This window comes from Salmo salar, chromosome ssa03, assembly GCF_905237065.1.
Source record: "Salmo salar chromosome ssa03, Ssal_v3.1, whole genome shotgun sequence".
Lineage (NCBI taxonomy): Eukaryota > Metazoa > Chordata > Actinopteri > Salmoniformes > Salmonidae > Salmo > Salmo salar.
In genome coordinates, this window is record NC_059444.1 from 34559435 (window position 1) to 34586523 (window position 27089).

Here is a 27089-nt window from a genome sequence, read left to right on the forward strand (position 1 = left end):
TGACACTGAACCATCAGATCCTCCTCTCCACCTTCTCGGGGCTGGGCGTCTCAGGCGCTGCACTCCTGGATTGCATCCTACCTGGCAGGTCGCTCCTACCTGGTGGTGTGGAAGGGATCAGTGTCTGCACCACATGCTCTCACCACTGGTGTCCTCCAGGGCTCAGTTCTAGGCCCTCACCTCTTTTCTCTATATGCCAAGTCACTCAGCTCCATTATATCCTGTCATTGCGATGCAGATGACAACTACTTTTCTCATTCCCACCTTCTGACAAACAGGTGACGACACACATCTCTGCGTGCCTGGCAGATATCTCAGCTTGGATGTTGGTCCACCACCTCAAGCTCACCAATATGGAGCTGCTCTTCTTCCGGGTAAGGCCTGCTCAAAGACCTCTCCATCACGGTTGGTATTCCCCTCCCAAAGAACTTTGACGTGACCCTGGACAATACCCTGTCGTATTAAAAAAAAAAAATCTAAACAGTCACTTGCTCCTGCAGGTTAGAGTACCACCTTTCCACACACAGGAAGCGGCGTATGTTCTAATCCAGGCACACGTTAAATCCCATCTGGACTACTGCAACTGTGTTGGTTGTGCACCCCGATTGTGCCATCAAACCCCTGTAAACTTATCCTGAACGCCACAGCCAGTCTGATGTTCAACCATCCCAAGTTCTTCCATGTCACTCCACTTCTCCATACACATTTTTTTATTTAACTAGGCAAGTCAGTTAAATTCTTAATTACAATGACGGCCTACCAAAAGGCCTCCTGCGGGGACGGGAGCTGGGATTTAAAAATACAAATATAGGACAAAACACACATCACGACAAGAGACACCACAACACGGTAGCAGCACAAAACATGGTACAAACATTATTGGGCACAGACAACAGCACAAAGGAAAGAAGGTAGAGACAACTATGCTCAAATCCTACATCCCAACAAGAGAACTCCATTCCGCCACCTCTGGTTTCTTGGCCATCCTACCCCTACGGAAGGTCAGCTCCCAGGACTTCGCCCTGATGCAAGGACAGCAGAGTTCCTGCCCATCTTCCGAAAACATCTAAAAACCATACCTCTTCAAAGAGTATCTTAAAACTAGACACCGACCTTATTCCCCTCCAACAAAAAACACCTTGCACTTGTCTTTTCCAACTAGCGTTGATTTTGCTGATAACTTCTTTATTGAGGAAAATGTACTTACTAAGACTGATATTTGGTTGTCTCACCTAGCCATTTTAAGATGAAAGCACTAAGTCGCTCTGGATAAGAACGTCTGCTAAATGACCAAAATGTAAAAGCAACACATCAGTGGTTCAAAATCTTCCTTACCTTGTGCTTTGTCATTTTTTTCCTGCCAATCAACCGTGATGCTCATCCATCACACACACACACACACCTCTTCTCTGTTCCCAGTACTGTGATTGTTGAATTACTAGCTACAATCACAGCCCTGTGATTGGTAAATCACTTCGTTAGCCACAAGTCTATAAGCAGTTGCTCAGAATAAATTACTGTATATCAAAATCACTCATAGCCTAAATACATAATAAAAGAGAAGTCTGTAGATTATAGATAAAGATATGTTTATTGACACATATCCATCAGTGCGGCCTCCAATGCAATTAAACATGCGATTCATCCAAGACAAAATAGAGTCAGTAGGTCATAGTTCCAGTGCTTCCCCCTCACCCTCTTTTTACTGAACAAAAAAAAAACATTTTGAATTAGCGGTATTCATGATCATAGTTTTTTTTTTATCTTCAAATTATGTACACAGCTGGATTTACGTGAATGGGACGTTACCATATGAATATAATTAGAACTACATTTTTAACAAGCCTTCGTCAAGGTACACCATCCAGAAACTGTTGTGAGCTAGATACTGGACTCTGGGAACTTTGTGTTGACACATTACACTATTGCAATGAATCTATAAAGAGGCATTCAGAATATACTCCAACCAGACAGGAAACGTTCTGATAAAACCACAATGTAGCAGATAAAAAAAAAAAAAATGACGGAAGAGTTTGGATTTGTCTTGTTTTTGGAGATAAACACAAAACAGATATGGCAGTAAAATCATTATCCAAACATTAAGGCACTAGGTGGGCCAAATGCTACACCTGGTTAAGTCTTCTACAAATAATTTACAATTCAAACAGTGCAGTTTTACATTTGTTAACTTAATGTTTTCCTTTTGAACCATTTATCTATGAGTCAATGTAAGGCAATACATACAAAAATACAATATTACAGAAAACAATGTACCCAATGAATACACAAAGAAAAAGAAAATACTTTTTAGGTCTCCTATCTGCCATTACAATGGAATTTGCTTATGGCTTGGAGCAATTACAATAATTAATAAAAATAACAATGCATAGATTTAAATGATCTTGCACGCTCTTCACTCAATACTGAAAAACATCTAATACTCAGTTCCCAATACATACTCTGTCTCAACTGACCCCTGATATAGCTGGAGAGCCAAGTAATAAGGGATCGAAGCAAAGGCCACCAGAGTCCATCAGTCAAAGGCATTGAAGTCAACATAGATGGAAACAGAGTATCTGTTTTCTCAGACAGGGAAAAAAAACAAAAAAACATTTACGGTTCCCCGAGATGTACCCATTCTCCACAGAGTTAAGCCAATCCCTGCACTACAGTACCTCAATGTTGACCTTGTTTACATGCAAGAGTCCCAAGCAAAACCTTCAGTCATTTATTCAACCATAATCCCTTCCTATTCCTGACATGGAAGATGTACTACCCACAGCATGTCATGAGCCCCTCGCTCTTTCTTTCCATCTCCCATTCAGGTCCCAAGTCCCACGTTTTGGAACGACGAGCCACGCCATCTTCTGGAAGAAACAAAGAGTTGCAAGTATGTGGTGGCTGGATGAGGGAGTCTTAGTTGAGGTTCCAGGGTGAGGGTGAGGGTAGGAGAAGAGGGGGTGAGGGGGGAATAGCAGGTCTTTTCAATGTCCCTGAAGCCTTATGCCAGATAACTATCCCACATTTCCAGCGCTGGTCAGATTGCTTTAATTGACTTTGAGATCAAATAGGGACCCTCCTGTTTTTGTGAGGTGGGAGGGGGGAGAAAACACAAAGTCCCAATAGAATCCAATGGTTCAGATGGTTAGCTGGAAGAAAGAGAAAACAGGTGTCCAGTGAAAGAGTGTAAGACATTTGACACTTGGTTAGTACCCCTGATAGATGTCAATACATTACATAGAAAAACAGGTAACTGCATCTCCATTATGCATTTCATGGTCTCTGGCGTCATACTTGGTAGAGGGAAATGCTTCAGGAAAGGTTGCATAGAGGCCTAAGAGTTAGTCAATGAAACCAAAAAAACACTTTAGTGTCAAATTAGATAGAAAGAGTTCCAAGTCAAACGAGAAAGAACCACAAAGGACAGTTCCACTGCTGTTAGATACACCATCAACACAGTCAGTTAATAATAAATAATCAAGCCAAAACAGGAAGGAGATAATAGTGTAAAGAGTTAAGACTTCTTCTGTAAATTTGGTGAGGAGGAGGAGTTGTTGTCAATGTCAACAAGTGCTGGATGTTGTGTCTGCTGCTTGGAGGCTGGAGGCTGTGGTAGCAGAATGAGACTGCAACCTGCTAGTTACACAGGGCAGGAGAAGACAAAATAGCAAGTCACGTGGCTGACCGGACGACAACAGTCACAGACAGTCCACCAGCAGCAGCAGGGATGAAAAGAGGACTTCTGGACCTGGAGCACAAGCTCTCTTAACACCGTCTCTTAGCCTCAATGTTCTGTATTGGGCTATAGAAAACGAGTGTGGCTGCTTAGGCAGTACAAGGAGGTTGGAAAGGGCTGCCCTGTGGGACCATCAGAGGTTGTGTCCAAAATTACACCCCATTACCTATATAGTGCACTACTTTTGACCAAAAGTAGTGCACTATATGGAGAATAAGATGCTCTGGACAATTGTAGTGCACAACTTTATAAAAGGAAAATAATGCTATTTCAGGCCCAGAGAGTACGTATGTAAGGTTACCTTGGCTTGCCTGTGATGCTTTTGGGGTTCTTGCGGAAAGACTGGTTGGGTGCGGGGCGGGTGGACATGGTGCGGGGCGACGCCCTCAGGAAGGAGGAGGGTGGTGTTTTGGGGATCTTCCTGCCCAGGTGGCCAATCCATTTCTTCTGCTCGTCTTGGGTCAGAGCTAGCAGGAGCATGTCCCGGGCAGAGGTCACGTCATAGTTCACTGTTAGAGGGGGGGTTAGAGGAGACAAAAGCAGGTAGAACACTGAGAACACAAACTCAGGAAGTCCCCACTTACCCCTTAACGAAAGCCAAATGAAGTTATATTAAATTTAACCTGTTTTTCTTTCTCTCCTTTATTTTGGTGCCGAAAACCAGGATCAAGCAGTTTGTCTTGTAATTTTTAAAGTATATTTTTCCCCCCTTTCACCACTGATTTAGGTTTCATCAGTCTAACCTAAACTCTGCGACCGTACCTTTGCAGGGGGCGATGACGTCCTCCTTCTTGTCGAGGTGGTCCTGGTGGCACTTGACGTGGCAGCGGCGGCACTCCAGGGCTGGTGGGGGCTTGAAGACATGCCACAGGGGCTTGGCACAGGCCTCGCAGTTGGTGGGGAAGTGGTAAAGCGTGGGGATGAACTCATGACCTTTGTGGGGCAGACAGTTGGTCTTGTCGCCCTGCGAGACCGTCTCCATGTCCGCCTCCTTCCTGCACTCCCCCTCATTGGCATACAGGATCTAAAGGGGGGAGACGAGAGAGTAAGAGTCTCTTCAAAACATTTCTGCGTTTTTATAAAAGGGATAGTTTGAAGCGGGGCTTTTAGGGTTGTATACTACTGAATCAGAAAATCTAATTGAAAGTCTCTGGGGTAAAACAAAAGGAGTCAACTTAACTAATTGTGAATGTAGACTGGAGTGCACTCAAGACAGGTGTCAAAATCTACAATGGGATTGTAATCATCTGTTTGAGCAGGCAGGTCACCCAGTAGTCGACGTCTATCCATGTCTGAGGACGTCAGGAGATGTGGAAACTGCCCACTAAGGAGCAACAGTGAGTGATACCTTTAAGTAGGTTTTGGTTTTGCTTGGATGTTGTGGACAGGGATGGCGGATGGGTGTAAGCAACTGCCTATGGTTCCAAAGGTTGCATGTTCGAATCCAGCGACAGAAAGTTGTTTTTCATATTTGTGTTTTAAGCCTATCCCAAACATGAACCATTCTGAGTTCATGCCTGAACTTAACCTTGGAACGATACAGAGAAGTAACCAAACACTTTGAAATTTGAATGGGCAAGTAAGGTGATTGTAGACCTAAAAATACTGAGCTGGTTAACTTGATTGGTTTAGGTCAGAAGGCTGGGGTCATTCTAACGCGAACGCGTTGCCCTGAACCAGCAGTCCGCCGACGGCCTCCGTGCTTTCTGACGTAAGACAATGGGTCAGAAGGTCAATTGGTCAGGTCAGAAGTTTCCTTCCTACCTGGAATATCCTGGGGATCTCCTCGGTCTCTGCTCGGTACACATCACCCTGGGTGACTGGACGCACGTGGAACAGTTTGCTGCACAGAACAACAAGCAATGTGTGATTATTGGGGGGGAATCAGAATACACCGTCTCAGACACCGTTACACGAGCTCTTACAACCCAAGCAATAATTTTCACAAAACAAACTCATCTAAGATGGTGATATTCTGTGAGTGTTAAAAACAGATGGCGAGTGTAAAGAAAGTGAAATGGAAAAAAAACAAAACGAAATCCACAGAACAAGGGTACTTACTCGATATCTAGTACCATGGAGGGGTTGGACTGTTCTTTGTCCTGTTCGTCGTTGTAGAACAGAATCTTCTTGCTGCTCACCACCACATACTGAGGAAAAATCGAATCAAGAATCAATGTTAAGAAGAATCATGTTGGCCCAAAGGAGTAGGCACGAGGCAGCACCATCAGTACCACCAGTACCGTGCCATTTAATATGAATCAGTAACGTCAGGAAAACGATTCAAAAGCGTCCAGGTGACATACCTGCTTCTTCCAGCCATATCGCTTGATATTAGGTTTATTAGGAATGGACAGCCACCCTTCCAGTCTGGATTCTACAGAGACACAAGATAGACACAAATGAAAAGCAAGCCTGTGGGTAACACTGTCCCCAAAACACCATGCAGTGATTCAATTCAAACTCAGCTGGGGGGAAGAAAAAAATAAAAAAGTAATGTGACAAGGCCGGGCCATAATAAGTCATTTCAAGTTGAACTAACTGATCATTCTCTGCCCGGGTTACACTTCAAAATAACTGTATTATACAATAGTACGTGAGCGACAGAGTTAGAATATCCCATGCATTTACTTCAAGCTCAGTAGTTTTAGATCCCATGCATAAGGGAGCATTAATTAAAAGGGATATATAGGACAGTATAAATGTCTTTAATAAAGCAAGTCATATCCACGTTATTTTTCCAGCCAGTTAGATATCATGGACTAGCTTAAACTCCATGGTGGTCTAGATAGATGTGTGTTGTACAATTATTTTCTACTCAGTCAACGGCTGACAAAGCATGGCCGTTCTAGCCATAGAATTATGAAATCACTTATCAATTATAATTCTATGGATCTGCCCATCCAACATGGGGCTTCTGATGCCTCAGTCTACCGTCACGTAGCAGGGAACTGTATATCATTGGGAATATCCTTCCATTATGTTAAAGTTTTAACGACTCCACACAAAGAGCATGCTTTGGCAAACACAAGCTACAAAAGAACAGTGAATTGATCAAAAGCTCAACTACAAGTGTGTGAGAGTTCCTTGACTCTGAAAAGGAGCCGATTCTGTTCTGAGGTGAACATGCCAAAACAAAACTAAACTAAAAAAACGTTAAAAAAAAGGGAAAAAAAGGAGTGTTTGTTTGAAGCACAAGGGACAGGGGCTCAAAAGGAAGGGTGTGGTCATGGTTTCCAGACACGTTTTGAAAGGTGCTCAGAGTGATGGGTTAAACCACACAGTGCTGTTGTAGTCTACTGTTACAGTAGCTAACCTCTCATGTAGTCACTTTAGGAGTCACTCAGATTTTATGATCGCTTGCCCTGCCGCAAAATAAATGTACAGCTGACAACATTGAAGCTGATTACCTACAGAAGACTCATTTATACGGTACAGTTAGAATTTGTACTGAAATAATGTTATATTAAGTTCTATACTGTAAATGGTTAATTTGTCCCTACAAATGGCTTATGTGAATTATGATTCACGGTTAGTAAATGAAAATGCCCCCAGCATGGCACAACTTGTTTTTTTTTTAAAAGCCAACTTCCTTAAAATACCCTAAAAGGGGCTATAACTGCTCCTTCTGTCACTCGGAATGGCCTTTCAAAAGTGTTGGTGAGAGCATACAAGAAGGATGGATACCTTTCTCACCCAAATAACAAAAACACAAGGGAGGCGAAAGACATACAGTAGCACAGCCTAGGCCAGGCACAATTGGGGTCCACAACTCCGAGTTACTCACAGAAGGAAAAGAATAGAAGATACAAAGACAGGGAGGAGAGCAAGGAGAACCAACTGGAGATGGGGGAATAAGAGATGAGAGAGGACTTTAACCACAGGCACATCAGGCATTCAATGTACAGCAAACATTGTTGGTAGGTCTCCAAAGAAAAACAGTCATTTTAAATGGACTGTTCAAGTTGACACTTGAACCATGTGGGTTAGGAAATATGAAAATCAGCATTCTCTTATACAGTGCATTCGGAAGGTACTCAGACCCCTTGACTTTTACCACTTGGTTACGTTACAGCCTTATTCTAAATTGGATTAAATATGTTTTTCTCAAACTACACACAATACCCCAAAACGACAAAGCGAAAATAGGTTTCTAGATTTTTTTGCACATTTAAAAATTAAAAACAGAAATACCCAGACACTTTGCTAAGAGACTCGAAATTAAGGTCAAGTGCATCCTGTTTCCATTCACCCTTGAGAAGTTTCTACAACTTGATTGTCCACCTGTGGTAAATTAAATTGATTGGACATGAATTGGAAAGGCACACACCTCTCTAGATAAGGTCCCACAGTTGACAGTGCATGTCAGAGAAAAAAAAAACAAGCCATGATGTCGAAGGAATTGACCGTAGAGCTCCGAGACAGGATTGTGTCTAGGCACAGATCTGGGGAAGGGTACCAAAAAATGTCTGCAGCATTTAAGGTCCCCAAGAACACAGAGGCCTCCATCATTCTTAAATGGAAGAAGTTTGTAACCACCAAGAGCTGGCCGCTCGACCAAACTGAGCAATCGAGGGAGTAGGGCCTTGGTCAGGGAGGTGACCAATAACCCGATGGTCACTCTGACAGAGCTGCAGAGTTCCTCTCTGGAGATGGGAGAACCTTGCAGAAGGACAACCATCTTTGCAGCACTCCACCAATTTGGCCTTTATGGTAGTGACCAGTAAAAGGCACATGACAACCCACTTGGGAGTTTGCCAAAAGGACCTAAAGGACTCTCCGACCATGAGAAACAAGATTATCTTGTCTGATGAAACCAAGATTGAACTCTTTGGGGATGTTTTTCAGCGGCAAGGACTGGGAGACTAGTCAAGATCGAGGGAAAGAGGAACAGAGCAAAGTACAGATAGATCCTTGATGAAAATCTGCTCAAGAGTGCTCAGGACCTCAGACTGGGGGCGAAGGTTCACCTTATAACAGGACAACGACCCTAAGCACACAGCCAAGACAACGCAGGAGTGGCTTCAGGACAAGGATCTGAATGTCCTTGAGTGGCCCAACCAGAGCCCGGACTTAAACCCGGTCAAACATCTCATGGAGACCTGAAAAAAATCTGTGCAACAACGCTCCACATCCAACATGACAGAGCTTGAGGGCATCTGCAGAGAAGAATGGGAGAAACTCCCCAAATACAGGTGGGTCAAGCTTGTAGCGTCATATCCAAGAACACTCGAGGCTGTAATCGCTGCCAAAGGTGCTTCAACAAAGTACTGAGTAAAGGGTCTGAATACTTATGTACAGTTGAAGTCGGAAGTTCACATACACCTTAGCCAAATACATTTAAACTCAGTTTCACAATTCCTGACATTTAATCCTAGTAAAAATTCCCTGTTTTAGGTCAGTTAGGATCACCACTTTATTTTAAGAATGTGATATGTCAGAATAATAGAGAATTATTTATTTCAGCTTTTATTTCTTTCATCACATTCCCAGTGGGTCAGAAGTTTACATACACTCAATTAGTATTTGGTAGCGTTGCCTTTAAATTGTTTAACTTGGATCAAACGTTCTGGGTAGCCTTCCACAAGCTTCCCACAATAAGTTGGGTGAATTTTGACCCATTCCTCCTGACAGAGATGGTGAAACTGAGTCAGGTTTGTCGGCCTCCTTGCTCACAAACGCCATTTCATTTCTGCCCACAAATGTTCTATAGGATTGAGGTCAGGGCTTGGTGATGGCCACTCCAATACCTTGACTTTGTTGCCATTTTGCCACAACTTTGGAAGTATGCTTGGGGTCATTGTCCATTTGGAAGACCCATTTGCGACCAAACTTTAACTTCCTGACTGATGTCTTGATGTTGCTTCAATATACCCACTTAATTTTCCTCCCTCATTATGCCATCTATTTTATGAAGTGCACCAGTCCCTCCTGCAGCAAAGAACCCCCACAACATGATGCTGCCACCCCCGTGCTTCACAGTTATGATGGTGTTCGTCTTGCAAGCATCCCCCTTTTTCCTCAAAACATAACGATGGTCATTATGGCCAAACAGTTCTGTTTTTGTTTCATCAGACCAGAGGACATTTCTACAAAAAGTACGATCTTTGTCCCCATGTGCAGTTGCAAACCGTAGTGTGTCTTTTCTTATCGCGGTTTTGGAGCAGTGGCTTCTTCCTTGCTGAGCGGCCTTTCAGGTTATGTCGATATAGGACTCGTTTTACTGTGGATATAGATACTTTTGTACCCGTTTCCTCCAGCATCTTCAGAAGGTCCTTTGCTGTTGTTCTGGGATTGATTTGCACTTTTCGCACCAAAGTACATTCATCTCTAGGAGACAGAACGCGTCTCCTTCCCGAGCGGTATGATGGCTGCATGGTCTCATGGTGTTTATACTTGCGTACTATTGTTTGTTCAGATGAACGTGGTACCTTCAGGTGTTTGGAAATTGCTCCCAAGGATGAACCAGACTTGTGGAGGTCTACAACTTTTTTTTCCCCTGAGGTCTTAGCTGATTTCTGTTGATTTTCCCATGATGTCAAGCAAAGAGGCACTGAGTTTGAAGGTAGGCCTTGAAATACATCCACAGGTACACTTCCAATTGACTCAAATGATGTCAATTAGCCTATCAGAAGCTTCTAAAGCCATGACATCATTTTCTGGAATTTTCAAGCTGTTTAAAGGCACAGTCAACTTAGTGTATGTAAACTTCTGACCCACTGGAATTGTGATTAAGTGAAATCATCTGGCTTAAACAATTGTTGGAAGAAGTATGTGTCATGCACAAAGTAGATGTTCTAACCGACTTGCCAAAACTATAGTTTGTTAACAAGAAATTTAAAAACGAGTTTTAATGACGCCAACCTAAGTGTATGTACACTTCTGACTTCAACTGTATATGTGATACAATGTGGGGTCTGAATACTTTCCGAATGCAATCTAGGTACTTCACTGCTTCAGAACAATACTGTCATAACTCAACCAGTCATGGAATGGTTTAATAACTTGGAATGGCTAGGATTGATAAGATTTAAATCATGCCAGGGTTCGTGTTGGATCATTAAAGCTCGCCTGATGGACCAAACATCTAGTTCAGTGATCCAAAATCCTGTTCATTGAGAGCTGTAGTACTGTAGATTTGTGTCCCAGCTTAGCATCGTCCCACCTTCAACACTTTCATTCGCTGAATCATGTGTGCTGTGGCTCATCACGAACAGGGTTTGAGGATGTTTGGCCTAGCCTGTCCTTTGACACAGCTGCCCTTGGTTAGCTGACCCGCGCGGTGAACTTACCGGCGATGTTGCTGTCCGTCTCGTCCATCTGCAGGCTGGTGACGCTGGAGTTGTCCATGCGCAGCTGCAGGTCGATGAGCTTCTCCCTCAGCTGCTCGATGTCACTCTCCTTGCTGTCCAGCTGCATCTGCAGCTCATTGCGGTACGTGCACTCCTCGGACAGTTGCTGTTGTAGAAGAGGAGAGGCAAACAGTGAATATGCAGTCACTTTAGGGAAGATCAGAAGCACCGCACCGTCAAGGAGGAATGTAGCACTGCCTTTCACTATCGACTTTTAAGCTCTGTTCTAAATTAGGAATGTATTTTACTAAATCTTCTTAACTGTCCTATTACCTCATACTCTTTTACCTAAAAGAGTGCTTTTTTGTTCTATTTTATAGCATACTGTTACTTAAAAGGTCCCAAGATCATCGTCAGATGATTTTCAAACCGATTTGACCCTACTGTTCAATTGCCTGACAATGTATAATGTGTTACTGACCGCCTGCATCTCACTGAGCTCCTTCTGGTACTTGATGGCCATGTGGTTGAACTTGTCCTTCTCCTGTTTGAGCTCCAGCTGCAGCTTGCGGTTCTCCTTCTCCTTCTTCCTCAGGTCGGTCGTGTTTCCCTTCTTCTTGGTGTCCAGCTTCATATCCTTCCTGTTCATGATCTCTGCAAGCTTGTTCACCGCCTGGAGAGACACGGTTGAGGGTTGGGATCAAATAGGGTAACCAGTTGAGGTTTAACAAATTGGGGCAACTGGTTGAGGTGTTTGGATGTAAATAAGGAGCTCATAACTATTGATGTGGCGTTCTGTAATGTAAATTGCTCGTCTAAGGTTGAAGTGTCTTCACCTGAGTCTTGAGCGTGCGCTCTGTGCTGAGAACCTTCTCGTAGTTGGCCTTGATTGTGTTTGTAATCTCCTCTTTCTGGGAGGCATACTCTGCAGGAGGGAAGGGTACAGCCTGAGGAGACTAGACAGTCTTACAGGGATCTAACAGACCCATACCAGGGCCGATGTTGACCTTACCCATAGACCTAGAATATAGTAATCAGACCAAATTATGACAATTGAGTCTTGGCGCTACCTTCCTCCTGAATGCGAAGCTTGTTGTTCAGCTCGGCCTTCTCCTTGCTGAGGTTCTCCACATCTTTGGTCAGGGTTTTGTTGGAATCCTCAAGCTGGGGAGATTCATTCAGAGGTTTAAGTGTAGGTGTTCTACAGCTGCCTGAGACATGCATTCAGAGGTTTAAGTGTAGGTGTTCTACAGCTGCCTGAGACACACAAAAACAATCCTTAAATATCCCCAATAATGAAAGTATACCAAGCTATTGTTTCCTCTGTGCCCCCATTCCTGGGTAGATGCATTTTCCCGGACATTCATTTACAATGCAGGAGAGCAGTGCGCATTGAGGCACGCTGTAACTGACCCGTGCGATGGTGGCATCCTTCTCGGTGCCCTCCTGCTTGTGTCTGGCCGTGGCCTTCTTGTTCTCCTGGCTCAGCTCAAAGTATTGCTCCTCCTGGAGCGCCCTGGCCAGCTGCTCCGACTCCGCCTTGGTCACTGTCAGATCCAGCTGGGCCAACAGGGAGTCCCTGGTGGGAGGGAGGACGGACACACACGGTTTAAAATGGAATAATAATCACTCCGCGTGGAGACTTGAAAGTAGAGTGGTCGAGAAAAGATGCACCCACACATTCTTGCTACATTGACAAATGCCTGATTTTATAACGGTTTCCATTTTGTGATTTGTTACCTTTCGCTGTGCAGCTCCTGCACCTTCTTGTGAGCTTCCTGGACCTGCCGGTTCCTCTCCTCAATATCCTCTTTCAGTTCCTTCACCTGAGTTTTATAAAGCGTCTGGGGGGGTAGAGAGAGGAGATATGGGCAATTAAGTTAGCCACTAAACCAGGTTATAGGAGAGTGGGGTCGTTGGGTCCTACTCACTGAGAAATACTGTTCGGCCTCAAGCTGGTCCTGAAGTTCCCTCATCTGCCCCTCGTTGCCCCTGTACTGCCTGGAAGACAGACACACAAACCACATGATGAACATATTGGAGTTTCAAAGCAACCAAATCCGTGTTGAAAGGGAAATTCAGATCAAAATCATCAAGAAGCGATCAAACTTTTCAGCCACAAAACGTGTGTATAGATTATGAACCTAATGACACTGTACTATCCGGTATGTGCCAGGGCTGTAATTAGCTGGGGAATACCACCTCCACCGCTCCTTGCAGAGCTCCGTAGGCGGAAACCTACAGAACGCTCTGCAGCAGGATTAACAGTCCAGTCAGTCTGGTGGGAGGAGCTGGACTGCAGGCTAATCCTTAATCCTGTGGTGTAAACATTGTCAGAGGGCAGCTTTGCCACAGTTACCCCCTAAGCTGGAATAAGAGCCTTTTTACTGGAATAACAACCAATTGAAGGGCCATTTAACGTCTTGACTCCCAAAGCAGTACTAGCTAGCTGCAGGAAGGAAAAACGTCAAACTAAAGAGTATTACAGAATATTCGACCTTTCAGAATAGATTTCAGCTAATGAAGACCGATAAGTGTGGCTGAAATGCATTGAGACGATGCTCAATGTGGGCCTGTTGAGAATCCAGCTAAAAGTTACCCACAGATCTAGGATCAGATCACCCAACCATAATAAACATTAGGGGGGATTAAAAGATCTCTGACCCTTGTATAAGTGACTAGTGGTAAACTCGACATACTCTTATTTGGGGTAAGTCAAACTGTGGTGGGCTGTGACAACATGTGACTAGTTTGGAGGGTATTCTCACTTAGTGAGCTGCGCGAGCTGGAACTCGAGCGACCGTTTGCTCTCTAGTGCCGTGTTGATCTCCTGCTTCAGCTGCTTCTCCGAGCCCTTTAGCCGGTCGGCCTCCTGCGAGCGGCATTTCAGCTCGTTCTGGGCCAGCAGCCTCTTACTGGACTCCTGCTCCATCAGCATCCGTAGCCCTTTCACCTGAGAGGAAAGGGGGAGGGAACCACAGGTTGTTAGGACACAAGATAAACACTATGTCCTAACTATACAGGTTATACCAGGAGATTTCGTCTTGGGTAAAAAAAGAAATCACCAGCGTTCACATAGTGGACCTGAATCCTAACTACTGTGAAATTTGCCATTAGTAACAATTCATGACTGACGTCTGATAAGTCTGGCGGTTGAACGAGCGATGCAAAGTTGAAGGTTTTAAGCGCGTGACCGTGGGCATCCACCCCAGACGGTACGAGTTAACATCCGGTGGTGCTCACCTCGTCCTCCAGCCTCTCCTTCTGCTTCATCAGCTGCTCCATCTTCTGCACTGACTGCTTGAGGTCAAACTCCAGCATGGAGCACTGCTTCTCCACCTCCACCACCCTGCTCTCCGCTCGCATCCTCGCCCCGCTCTCCTCCGACACCTTCTGCTGCACCGCTTGGAGGGAAGGAAGGAAGGAAGGTGTTTCACTCAGTTGCAACTATCCATCCGTTATTCTATGGAGGATCTCACAGACAGATTGAATGGGACATTTGTGCTCAGTCATTTCAAATAAACTACATTGAAAAGGTCAGGACTGCTACAACTGCTAGAAGACAAGTAAATGTTGCTTAAAACAGTGCTAGTCTCAGTCATTTCTGTTTTTGGAAGTTGGGATGTGGTCCAGCATTTAATACGTAGGGGGGGTAAAGTCTCGACATGCCACATGGAGGGGAGCGGTGTACATTCCCTGAATTCCGCCCCATCCAGCCAGTGCCCCCTGGGTATGAGTGGTACAGGTGGGGTTGGGGAGAGAAGAGAGACAGATAGAAAAAGGAGACAGATGGTAGTGGTGGGTAGGGTGTGCTCCAACACAGGCTCAGAAATACCATGCATGGCAGCTGACTTGGCCTCTTCAATGGACTCGTATTTGTCAGTGAGCTGGGCCCGCGTCACTCTGTGTTCTGTGTGCTCCTGGTCCAAGCGCTGCTGCAGAGTCTTCAGCTTGTAGTTCAGGTCAATCTCCAGGTTGTTCTTCTCCTGTTGGGAGACAACACTGAATTGCATAAAGAATCCCTGGAAAGGACATTGGCATACTAGCAGCGTGTCCATCTTGATCAGGAAAACATTCATTCTGCTGATCTTTATGGGAGAGACACTGAGAATAAAGGGACTAAAATACCAGTTAGATGTACATTTGGTTATCCCACCTTAAGATGTTTTTATTCGTCTAAATGTTTGATTTACTTTGTTAAGATAGCAAAGAAAATGGCTAATAAGGAGCACAGCCGTTTTTTTTTTTTTAAACTTCCATATTTGGACCCCTACTGACAGTAGGGGGACTTCACAAGTAACCGGATATCAACGGCAGGTTTTGTGTTAGCATTCGAAAGCATAGTATGGGCTTGTATGTGACATTTGGAGGGCACAAACCTTCTCCAGGTTGTTTCTCCTCTCCTGGGCCTGCTTGCGTTCCGCCTCCACTTTGGACAGGCTGCGTATCAGGTTCTTATTGTCCTCCTGAAGACCAGTCATCCGCACTACAGACACAGAGAGTCACCATCAAAACAGTCGTTTGTGCAACGTGCTAAACGCACCATAATGCATAGCTTTAAGACTTGGGGAAACTATATCTGTACATCTCCAAAAGTCTGGACTGTAAGGACACTGGACAAAGTATTTTTCTATTCAATGTGGACTTCTGTACCACTTCAAAATCAGTCTGAATTAAGAGCAATATTTCAAGAAAATCCCTCAGATATATTCACCCCCAGGCCTCTCCTACTGTACAAAGAGTTCTGTAGGCATTGGGCAGTGCCTGGGCATGTCTGTGATGAATGACAACGGTTAGAACTGGAGCATATAATCCCCAGCTGTCTCTTAAATAGCGATTGAGTTCACTTCAGATCATTTGAAGTTAGTTGAACAGCTAAGTAATTGTGACTGAGGTATTACTGTAAAGCAAACTTAAAATGGGTGTAGGCAATCACATTAATCCATTGTAGTTCTAACGCATGCAGTCAGACGCCTCGTGTTTACTCAAACGCCGAGTCATGTCGTAGTCACATTTACTCATAGAACAATGAGTGCAGTCTTTGGGCCCCCGAGTGTCCAAAATCGCTACCCTTTTCCTTGTCTGGTGCACTCCCCTACATAGATTTAAGAGCCTAAGATTGGTGTAAGAGACCGTGCTTAGCTGAGTGCTTAGCTATGTATTTGTTGTATGTATAGACCGTAGGAAGAGTAGCTGTTGGCTAATGGGGATCAGAATAAAGATTAAAGAGTGCACACTTTAGGGAGAAGTGTGGAGAATTAGGATGTAGTCAAATGGTACCTTGCAGCTCGTGGATCTCCTCTGATCCCTGGCTGTAGCACCTCCTTTCAGAGTCCAGGGTGCTCTGCAGCTGCAGCAGCTCCTTCTCCAGCTGGGCCCTCCCCCCGTCAGACGAACGGCTCTTCTCCTGCAGCTCGCGGTTCAGCCCCTCCAGCTGGCTCATGGACTTGGCCATCTCTGTGTGGCTCTTCCTCAGCCGCGCCGCCGTGTCCGACTCTGCCCGCAGCAGGTCATTGGCCTCCTCCAGCTGCCAGTCAAGGAAACGGCCATTAGGAAAGTTCAGAATCAATATTACTTCCTGACACAGACGATCCGCTCAGTTGCTGCAGAACGTTTGATTGAAACAGTTGGGTTTCTTAACCAACATGTGGGAGGACGTCTAATGTTGTGAATGAAATGATATCCATTCATATGCTTCTAATAATACCTAATAGGCCAAGACTACTTTTGCTCTCTGAAAGGTCTATACCAGTCCAATCTGAGGCCTTGTTTCCTCCTTTACTTTGCTCTATGAAAATAAATAGTGACTTCAATTTGCTGATAAACATCAATGCATGTAATGCAACAAAGCCTTAGGGTGATGACACCGGGTCAGATATTGTTCATCCGTTGTCATGGTTAAGGTACCGATTTAGAGTGGAGTAATCTGATCCTTGATCTGTGGTTAAAACCTGGCCTGCCCTCTCCTTGATCCGTCTCACACAACCCTCAAAAACTAACATCCCTCACACAAACCCCTTCACTGTCTGTACCTTTGACCCAGATTCTGACCTTGGACACACATTCCGACCCTCTGATTTGATGAGCCGAATACTACATTGACACAGACCTCAAACAACCCCCTCACAACTACAAATGACCCCTGTGCTGTGTGGATGGTAATCAAAGAGAGCAGTGTGAAAACTGTACCTGATTTTGCAACTGTAGGATCTTGTCATTCGAGGCCTGAGAGTTTTGGCAGATTTTCCTCATGTCCTCAAGCTGCTCCTTCAGCGTGGACACTGAGACGAGAGAGCGTAAGAGGAGTCAATCAAAGATTAAGTAAATCTTCACACACACACACACGCCCCATTCAAAACATGACGCTACACTAAACTAACTACCAAGAAACTGTTTTTTGTGCATGGGACTTGCTCACACGTTGCATTTAAAGTGCTCCGTTTATGGTATCGGATGTGGTTGTGCTTGAATCCACAGCGAGCCACTGGTCCCAGTCAATTCGAGGGTCTCAGATGGTGTGTGTCTGGGTTAAGACCGCTAGTCAGAGGGTCAGAGACCAGCAGGTCAAGCAGCTCCAGTCTTGCTCGGCCAGGGTGAGTAGTAATCCAGTTGGGAGAAACATCTCTTCGGGCCAGATCAAGGCTCCGTCCTAAATGGCACCCTATTCCCTATGGGCCCCGGTCAAACGTAGTCCACTTTATATGGGAACAGGGTGCCATTTTGGGACGCTCACTAACATCAGGGAGGAGAGGGATGCTACAAAGATATATATGCATTGTCACATACACCGGACAGGTACAGTGAAATGTGTCGTTTTACAGCGTCAGCCATAGTAGTACGGCACCCCTGGAGAAAAAGAGGGTTAAGTCCTTTCTCAAGAGCACCTTAACAGATTTTTAACCTTGCCGGCTCGGGTATTCGAACCAGCGACCTTTCGGTTACCGGCACAACGCTCTAACCACTACAGCCCTGGGGAGAGATCTTATCATGGATTATACTGTAGTAGCATTAACCCTGTACAAACCCTGTCAATTTAATGGCCAAACCACTTGTATACATTCTGCTTTAGGAACAAGTAAAGTACTGTAATACTGTACACGCCTATGATAATATTTGTTCATAATCAGTGTTAGAAACACATGTTATAGACACGATTATAAACAGAGGTTTGGACTAAAACAGGGGGAGATTGAAAAGAGATGAAATGATCGGGTGAATGAGAGAGGACAAAAACCACCCTTACCCTCGTTCTCCAAGTTGCGTCTCTTCTCGGCCTCCTGGTCGGCCTTTCTTTGGTACTCGGTGGCTCGGTGCTGGAGCATCATCTTGTCTTTCTCCAGCAGGGACATGCTGGCCTCCACACCCTTCCTCACGTTGCCCTGGGAGAGGAGGGAGGACAGGAGTAAGTCCTCAAAGTACAGAGCATTTAGGCCCTATATTATGTGGGGGGGTTTTTAAAACACATTTTGCAGACTATGTGTTGCAGAATCCGAGATATTCACTCACCTCCTCGTCCAGCTCTTTCATGATCTTGTCAAGCTTCGTGTTCGAGGTCCTAAAGACACACAGATTTGCACTTTAAATTGCTTTGCTTGATCGTCTAAAAACGGGAACTACTTGAGATCAAGAGCATTGGTCGTTAAAAAGACAGACGGGTTGTTTTCTCCCTCAAAACCGGCATTGTGTATTTGTTTAACTTGAGATGGAACTTATTGGAACTGATTGACAGGTTGTATACCTGCACTTCTGCTCCATTTCGTCCTTCAGCTGCATCTCACTGTGGAGTTGTTCTTCTAGCTGGTAGATCCTCTTCTGCAGGTTCTCCAGCTAAACAATAAACAATGTATAATACATTAAACAGATACTCGGGGGGGGTCTTCTAAATGACTAAAACGTCAATGTAAACTAGTGTAAATACACATGGCAGAAGTAGACTGCTTAAATCCGGTAGTTTGGAGTAATGGCAACAGAGAGAAAGAAGTCCTATTTTCGCCATCTATAGAACTGATTCTGATACCAAAAGGTTTTCTATTGAGTGTTCTGTATTGATCTGTGTCAGGTCCTGTGGAAACTGCTAGGTGCGTGCCTGTAATTGCTATTTTAAGGTCGGGGAAATAGCAGCAGTAGCTCAATGCACCATTATAACATCCGCATTTTATTGAATTAACACTTTTCAATGTGATTGTATATCCCTGTAGGTAACAATGTCTCAAGGGTAATTTAGACAAAGCTTTTTCATTAAATAGGCCTACACATATTTATGTTTTTAATTCATCAACTCACTCAAGTAAATCTAATACTAACATCCGTTCGGATATTCAATTAATCGTGTCCATCCCAATAACAAACGTGCCGTGTTTTTTTTTGTCTATGCAGAAAGTAGTCATGCAACTCCAGTGTCTCGTTTTAACATCCAAGCGAGTACTCACATGGCTCTTGTCTTCCTTAGTGGAGCTGCTGCGTTTGTCAACACTCTTGGTGCTGGAGCTCCGGGAAAACCTGGAGAATAGACCACAACAGGGCGATCAGATCTCGTCAGAGGCAACAATAGGACCACACTTCCCTGACCTGAACCACTGATGACCTGGCCACACCGTGAAAACACATCCCCGTGGGTCAAACATGTTGTGGTTGTTATCTAGGTCAGGTTACCTAGTCTGCAGTTTGAGACGTGTGCATGTCTAACACGCTCTGGGTGAGGTTAACTAAGTATTTATACAGGTTGCATTATATTTCTGTGGCGGTATAACAAACGGCTAATGGCTCTAGTACAGGGGTGTCAAACTAATTTGGTCCCGCTGGCCGCATTCGTTCTCCACCGAGGTCCGGAGGGCCGCACTTAAAACTGGTTATGTTTCCTCACTCTCTAAATAGTCCCATATCCCAGGCTTTTAGAATTTCCGACGCTTCCTGACAGTCTACCATTCGTTTCGATGACTGTTAGCAAGCTGGACAGAGTGAAGAGACTATAAAAGTAGGTCCATTATAATTCCCCAAAACTTGTTTTACTCGAACCACACGCGCGCCCGGATTAAATGTGTTTGCGGGCCGGAATCGGCCCGCTGGCTGTATGTTTGACACCCCTGTTCTAATAAGTGCAGCCTAGAATGTGATGACTGTAGTTGACATTAGACAAACTGATGATTGCTCCAGTAGGGCAGCCTGACCATTTCGACTGTGGTTAGGGCCTTGATGTTTTTCCTGACCAACTGAGCTGACCAGGAAAAGCCTAGGTGAAGACTGACAGTGTTGACTGTAATTGATGAAGCCTGGCTAAGCGGACAGTGCGAATAGCTACTCTAGATACCGTTTTGAGAAGAAAAATCTATGGAAATTCTACAGGAAAAGGGCCTTAAGAGCATTACTGATGACTGCTGTAGTAGTTTGAAGCCTGGCTATGCAGAGTAAGACTTACTGATGACTGCTGTAGTAGGTGAAGCCCACAAAGGGCAGCTGGTTGCCCACGAAGGCCTTTGGTATGGGGAAGGTCTCCTCGTCTCCCCTGTCCGCCTCGATGTCGTCAAAGTTACTGGTGTCGATGTCGCTGCTCAGCTCAGGCACCACCGGGGCCGCCGCTGGAAACACGGATGGACAGAAGGTGGAGGAGAGAAGAGAGAAACATGACTCACTGCAGATGAGGTATTCTACTAGCGTTCTATGACTTGGTGCAGAGCCACACTGAGTTGAGAGCATGTTGTAGAGGAAATGTCAGTCCTAAACTGAGGCATGTACTGTACTTCTAAAACTGGCTTTTGGTGCAAGAAGCACCCTTCACATCTCTCATCATGACAATCTTCTACTGTCAAATATGTCAGTCTATCTCCTCATTATATTATATAAACAGTCTCTTGTCAATCTAGCCTACATTTGGATGCAGGCTAGATTGCTTGGAGATCAAATGCATCAACTATAAAACACCAGCATTCAGTCTGACAGTCAACACAGAACAACGTATTAGCTAGGACAGCTGGTGCCATGGCAGGGCAGGCCAGAGACAGTGTGGCCAGGCCAGAGACAGTGTGGCCAGGCCAGAGACAGTGTGGCCAGGCCAGAGACAGTGTGGCCAGGCCAGAGACAGTGTGGCCAGGCCAGAGACAGTGTGGCCAGGCCAGAGACAGTGTGGCCAGGCCAGAGACAGTGGCCAAGCCAGAGACAGTGTGGCCAGGCCAGAGACAGTGTGGCCAGGCCAGAGACAGTGTGGCCAGGCCAGAGACAGTGTGGCCAGGCCAGAGACAGTGTGGCCAGGCCAGAGACAGTGTGGCCAGGCCAGAGACAGTGTGGCCAGGCCAGAGACAGTGTGGCCAAGCCAGAGACAGTGTGGCCAAGCCAGAGACAGTGTGGCCAGGCCAGAGACAGTGTGGCCAAGCCAAAGCGCCGACCGCAGCGCTTCAGATTACTTCATATTACACCCGGGAAAGAGCCAGGGGTCGCGTTCACGCAGAATTCTGAATTTTCCTGCAGAAAATAAATCTGTGTCGCATGCTGAAAACTCAGGTACTGACCATGACGTTCAATTTCAAGTTCCAATTTTTTATATTTAAATAGACCCGCTGCAATTATCTGAAAAGTCTCATCCATCCTCCCAACCACTCTCTCTGCGGGGAAGGTGTACGAGGCGGGTCTCTCTGTCAATGGCATTTGCAACGTGTTCCTAGCACAACGCTCAGCTCGGGGTGTTTCTGTGGTCCTCCCCATGGCCAGTGTTCCCGCTGAAAGGGGATGCAGCTCCCAGGACCTACAGACACTAATGACAATTTCAATGGGGGCACCAGAGTCACGAAATTTTTACTTTGATAAGGCACACACAATTTTTGACCAGGCTGCCGAAAGGAGAAAATAGAGAGAAACGGAGGGAGGGAAATGAGGAAGTAAGATAGGTTGCGTGTGCACATTGACAAGGTTTGCCATGTTGCCATTTTCACACTAGTTTGTTTGCTTGAGTTCGAACCAGTGTTTAATTAGCCTATTTTCGTGAGTGTGTCAACACTTTTTATCGAATTAGTCCTTTAGGAAGTATTTCTTGGTAGTATTCCTTCTCATAATTTTTGTCATTGTTGTTGCGCTCCCCTCCTTTCCTTTGTTTGCTGAAGCGCGAAGGCCCACCTGAACTCTGGGCTAAAAGTATATTACGGCAATAATATCGTTCAGATTCCTGATTATAATGACACGATAGGGTAAAGAAAAGTACGTTTTCACATCCTCTTGAACTGACCCGTATTTTCCTGCATTCTAGAACACAGAGAGGACCCATGTATATATATTTATTGTCTGTTTGTTTAATTAGAACGCAGGTGAAATCTATTAAAAACGCAGCTTTTGGGTTGGTCTGCGTTTTGAAAATGCAGACTTTTGAAAGCTCAAGCGACCCTGAGAGCTGCTACAGCCACTCGATTTACATTTAGCCTCCCGCCTCTGATCTCTCTGTTGTAGCCGGAGACCACATGAATACTAAAACGCAAGGCTCCTGTTCAGCAGGGCACACCGCAGCAAAAACTATTTGCAACAGAAAACCAAAATGAGCCTTTCTTATTGGACAAGTTTAGGTAGTACCTCCCAGTTTCAAAATGTTTTTTCTACCGAGGAAAGCTTTCCTCCCCATTCTCACCCTCAAATCAACCATCTAGGTGGTTGTGATATTGAATGAAATGAATGGTTCTTATTCTGAAATTTCCTGTGACTGTCTTTAGTAGGTCAATTGGAAAGCATGTATTATAGCATGTCTGGCTATTTGTAACATTTGTCAACATAACAATACAGAATGAAGGGGAGGGGCGTTACAAAGGAAGCGTGAAACCTGAACAGAACTCACTATCTCTGATGTTCTCCCACGTCCACTGGTCGTTCTTGAAGAAAGGATGTCTCTTGATCTCATCCACCCCGTTGCGACCCAGTCTTACCTCCCTGGCGACAAATTAAACACAGGAACATAGAACGTACAGTTTAGCGATTCTGCAATCCACCAATAACATCCATTATTATTCAAGTCTATGCATCTGACCGTCTCTGAGCACAACCCAGTGAAAGCATTTAGACATGATTGATAGCTCTTCAAAAGATCACTGCTCGATGTTTAAGTAGTTACTCAAAGACTTAAGTCTCATCCAATCAGTGAGATCATAACACTATTCCCTTTCTAGCGATTTGCTCACACGGAAAATCATTGGTGAAACAAGACAGACAGAGGGATAGTGCGAGATTGTCAATGAAGCCCTTTATCTATTTACCCAGAGTCAGATGAACTCATGGATACAATTGTGTTGTCCGAGTGCAGATGTGTTAGCGCAATGCTAGCTGATCCCATAGACTTCCAGTCATTGTGCTAACTAGTTAGCAATTGCGTGCAAATCTACCGTTAACTTCCTTCAACGAGTTAAGCTGACTGGGCAAGTAGATAAATCTTGCACTCTAACTCGGGCCCCTCCGAACCGCCATCATCATCATCATCCTCACCTGTCAGTCAGGAAGGCACAGATGAGGTTCTTGGCATCCTTGGAGATGTCGCTGTCATCAGGGAAACTCAGGGCATTCTTGTGGTTCATGATCTTACTGTACGTCCCCACCAACGAGTCAGCATAGAACGGTGTGTCACCTATAGGCACACAAAACCACAGGCATTGGGGTTAGCTAGTGCAGTGCATTTGGAAAGTATTCAGACCCATTTTCTTTTTTGTTAAACTTATTCTAAAATGTATCAAATTGTCTTTCCTCATCAAACTACACACAATACCCCATAATGACAAAGCAGAAACAGGTTTTGAAAATGTTGCACATTTATTACAAATAAAAACAGAAATACCTTATTTACCTAAGTACTCAGACCCTTTGCTATGAGACTCGAAATTGAGCTCAGCTGCATATTGTTTCCATTGATCATGCTTGAGATGTTTCTACATCTTGATTATCCACCTGTGATAAATTCAATTGATTGGGCATGATTTGCAAAGGCACACACCTGTCTATATAAGGTCCCACAGTTGACAGTGCATGTCAGAGCAAAAACCAGGCCATGAGGTCAAAGGAATTGTCTGTAGAGCGCCGAGAAAGGATTGTGTCGAGGAACAGATCTGGGGAAGAGTACCAACAAATATCTGCAGTACTGAAGGTCCCCAAGAACACAGTGGCCTCCATCATTCTTAAATGGAAGAAGTTTGGAACCACCAAGAGCAGGCCGCTCGGCCAAACTGAGCAATCGTGGGAGAAGGGCCTTGGTCAGGGAGGTGACCAAGAACCCGATGGTCAAGCTGACAGAGTTCCAGAATTCCTCTGTGGAGATGGGAGAACCTTCCAGAAGGACAACCATCTCTGCAGCACTCCACCAATCAGGAAAGTAGAGGGCTAGATGGAAGCCACTCCTCAGTAAAAAGGCACATGACAGCCCGCTTGGAGTTTGCCAAAAAGCACCTAAAGTACTCTCGGACCATGAGAAACAAGATTCTCTGGATGCTAAGTGTCACATCTGGTGGAAACCTGGCACCATCCCTATGGTGGCAGCATCATGCTGTGGGGAAGTTTTTCAGTGGCAGAGACTGGGAGACTAGCCTGGATCGAGGGAAAGATGAACGGAGCAAAGTACAGAGAGATCCTTGATGAAAACCTGCTCCAGAGAGCTCAGAACCTTTGACTGGGGCCAAAGTTCACCTCCCAACAGGACAACGACCCTATGCAAACAGTCAGGAGTGGCTTCGGAACAAGTCTCTTGTCCCGAACCCGATCGAACATTTAAGGAGACCTGAAAATAGCTGTGCAGTAACGCTCTCCATTCAACCTGACAAGAGCTTGAGTGGATCTGCAGAGAAGAATGGGGGAAACTCCCCAAATAGATGTGTGCTAAGCTGGTAGCGTCATACCCAACAAGACTCAATGCTGTAATCGCTGCCAAAGGTGCTTCAACAAAGTACTGAGTAAAGGGTCTAAATACTTAAGTAAATTTATTATTTCAGTTGTTTATTATTAATACAGTTGCAAAAAAATTCAAAACATATGTATTTACTATGTCATTATGGGGTATTGTGTGTAGATTGAGGGGGGGGGGGGGGAATATTTAATCAATTTTAGAATAAGACATTAACGTAACAAAATGTGGAAAATGTCAAGAGGTCTGAATACTTCACAAATGCACTGTATATACAGCCTGATTTTCAATGGTTCACAATGGTGGTTTGCTAACCCTAACTTTACGTCTACCTTTCACCTTAACCAATTTTGATCCATATGCCGAACCATAATCTTTGGATCTGCCGGTTAAATATCCTATCAATTTTTTTTAGGTTACTGGAATGTCTACAATAAGTTCAGACAAAACCATAACAAATAAACATACTGAAAAAGCACACGTGATAAATAAACAACATTGGAAGCCCGGGGTCATTCCAGAGATCACATCCACCCAGGTTCAGTGTGTGTGAAACGTTTTCTTGACCTAGATAGTTTGTGTGTATGCATTGATATGTAGGCTACGTGTGCCTTTAAAAAAAATGTATGTAGTTCTGTCCTTGAGCTGTTCTTGTCTAATGATGTTCTGTATTGTCATGTTATGTGCGGACCTCAGGAAGAGTAGCGCTGCTTTTGCAACAGCTAATGGGGATCCTAATAAAATATCAAACATGGGATTTGCAACCAGTGGCCAATGTGAAACACATGATAGTATTATTTTCAACTTCATCATTGTATAGTATGGATTCATGGTTTCTTTAGTGCAGGATTATACAACATGACAAAACAAGGGAAAGATGTTATGTCCTGTCTGCGAGTTAATAGGAATACTCTGCTCTAGAACTACAATAAGTTAATATGATCAGTATGTTTCCCATCGTAACAGTGTGAGAAAGACACGTAATTGTGACTCACCAACGAGCATTTCATACAGGAAGACTCCCACGGACCACCAGTCACACTCCCGGCCGTAATATCCATCTCCTCCCTGGGATTTTAGTACCTCTGGCGAAATGTAGTCTGGTGTTCCCACTGCTGTGTCGCATCGTACCATACCATCCTGAAACACAGCCTCATATTATACTGCTGTACTACTGTATTTATAAAACACAGCTGTGTCGCATCGAACCATACCATCCTGAAACACAGCCTCATATTATATTGCTGTACTACTGTATTTATAAAACACAGCTGTGTCTCATCGTACCATACCATCCTGAAACACAGCCTCATATTATACTGCTGTACTACTGTATTTATAAAACACAGCTGTGTCTCATCGTACCATACCATCCTGAAACACAGCCTCATATTATACTGCTATACTACTGTATTTATAAAACACAGCTGTGTCGCATCGTACCATACCATCCTGAAACACAGCCTCATATTATATTGCTGTACTACTGTATTTATAAAACACAGCTGTGTCTCATCGTACCATACCATCCTGAAACACAGCCTCATATTATATTGCTGTACTACTGTATTTATAAAACACAGCTGTGTCTCATCGTACCATACCATCCTGAAACACAGCCTCATATTATATTGCTGTACTACTGTATTTATAAAACACAGCTGTGTCTCATCGTACCATACCATCCTGAAACACAGCCTCATATTATACTGCTATACTACTGTATTTATAAAACACTGCTGTGTCGCATCGTACCATACCATCCTGAAACACAGCCTCATATTATACTGCTATACTACTGTATTTATAAAACACAGCTGTGTCGCATCGTACAATGCTTTATACGATCTGCATAAAATGCATAAGCTGTCACAGTTCAAGAAAGCAAATAAATTGTAAGCCTACGTGCTGATATGTAAGAGGAAAAATGGAAAGGAAATGTGTTAAACTGCTAAACCGTTCTAAAGATTGATGAACCGTCACTAGGGACGGGCACGGTTCATCGATTCATTGAATACCTAAACAGATGTTAGTATTCGATTACTTCAGTGAGTAAATTTTTGGGAAAAAACTATGAAAAAGCTGTCTAAATGAAAATGATCCTTGTGATATTTTATACCGTGAAATTCTTAATTTAATAAAACAACAAACTTTAAATATAGTTTTTCTAACCATACGTTGAGCTAAGGCTAAGCAACTGGCCCACCAG

At 44.4% G+C, this 27089-nt stretch overlaps 1 protein-coding gene across 3 annotated transcripts in view; it reads right to left on the reverse strand.

Annotated features, from left to right (window-relative positions):
- Nucleotides 1-1572: 1572 nt before the first annotated feature.
- The window catches only part of LOC106600432 (rho-associated protein kinase 1), a 68869-nt gene continuing 43352 nt past the window's right edge, over nucleotides 1573-27089 (reverse strand). The window contains exons 7-33 of one of the 3 annotated variants that reach the window (XM_014191784.2): nucleotides 25876-26020; nucleotides 23479-23617; nucleotides 22838-22929; nucleotides 20444-20603; nucleotides 19458-19527; nucleotides 18767-18855; nucleotides 18535-18583; nucleotides 18272-18407; nucleotides 17218-17309; nucleotides 16309-16555; nucleotides 15408-15514; nucleotides 14864-15014; nucleotides 14272-14432; nucleotides 13797-13981; nucleotides 12960-13029; nucleotides 12769-12872; nucleotides 12442-12607; nucleotides 12099-12192; nucleotides 11865-11953; nucleotides 11510-11701; nucleotides 11029-11194; nucleotides 6043-6113; nucleotides 5798-5886; nucleotides 5501-5579; nucleotides 4499-4760; nucleotides 4038-4245; nucleotides 1573-3636 (exon numbers count right to left, since the gene is read on the reverse strand). In XM_014191784.2, the coding sequence (XP_014047259.1) occupies nucleotides 3564-3636; nucleotides 4038-4245; nucleotides 4499-4760; nucleotides 5501-5579; nucleotides 5798-5886; nucleotides 6043-6113; nucleotides 11029-11194; nucleotides 11510-11701; nucleotides 11865-11953; nucleotides 12099-12192; nucleotides 12442-12607; nucleotides 12769-12872; nucleotides 12960-13029; nucleotides 13797-13981; nucleotides 14272-14432; nucleotides 14864-15014; nucleotides 15408-15514; nucleotides 16309-16555; nucleotides 17218-17309; nucleotides 18272-18407; nucleotides 18535-18583; nucleotides 18767-18855; nucleotides 19458-19527; nucleotides 20444-20603; nucleotides 22838-22929; nucleotides 23479-23617; nucleotides 25876-26020 (3486 nt within the window). In that variant the 3' untranslated portion in view covers nucleotides 1573-3563. Of the gene's footprint in view, nucleotides 3637-4037; nucleotides 4246-4498; nucleotides 4761-5500; nucleotides 5580-5797; nucleotides 5887-6042; nucleotides 6114-7523; nucleotides 7577-11028; nucleotides 11195-11509; nucleotides 11702-11864; nucleotides 11954-12098; nucleotides 12193-12441; nucleotides 12608-12768; nucleotides 12873-12959; nucleotides 13030-13796; nucleotides 13982-14271; nucleotides 14433-14863; nucleotides 15015-15407; nucleotides 15515-16308; nucleotides 16556-17217; nucleotides 17310-18271; nucleotides 18408-18534; nucleotides 18584-18766; nucleotides 18856-19457; nucleotides 19528-20443; nucleotides 20604-22837; nucleotides 22930-23478; nucleotides 23618-25875; nucleotides 26021-27089 lie in introns of those variants that run through there. The other 2 variants (XM_014191786.2, XR_001327808.2) reach the window with 2 other exon arrangements.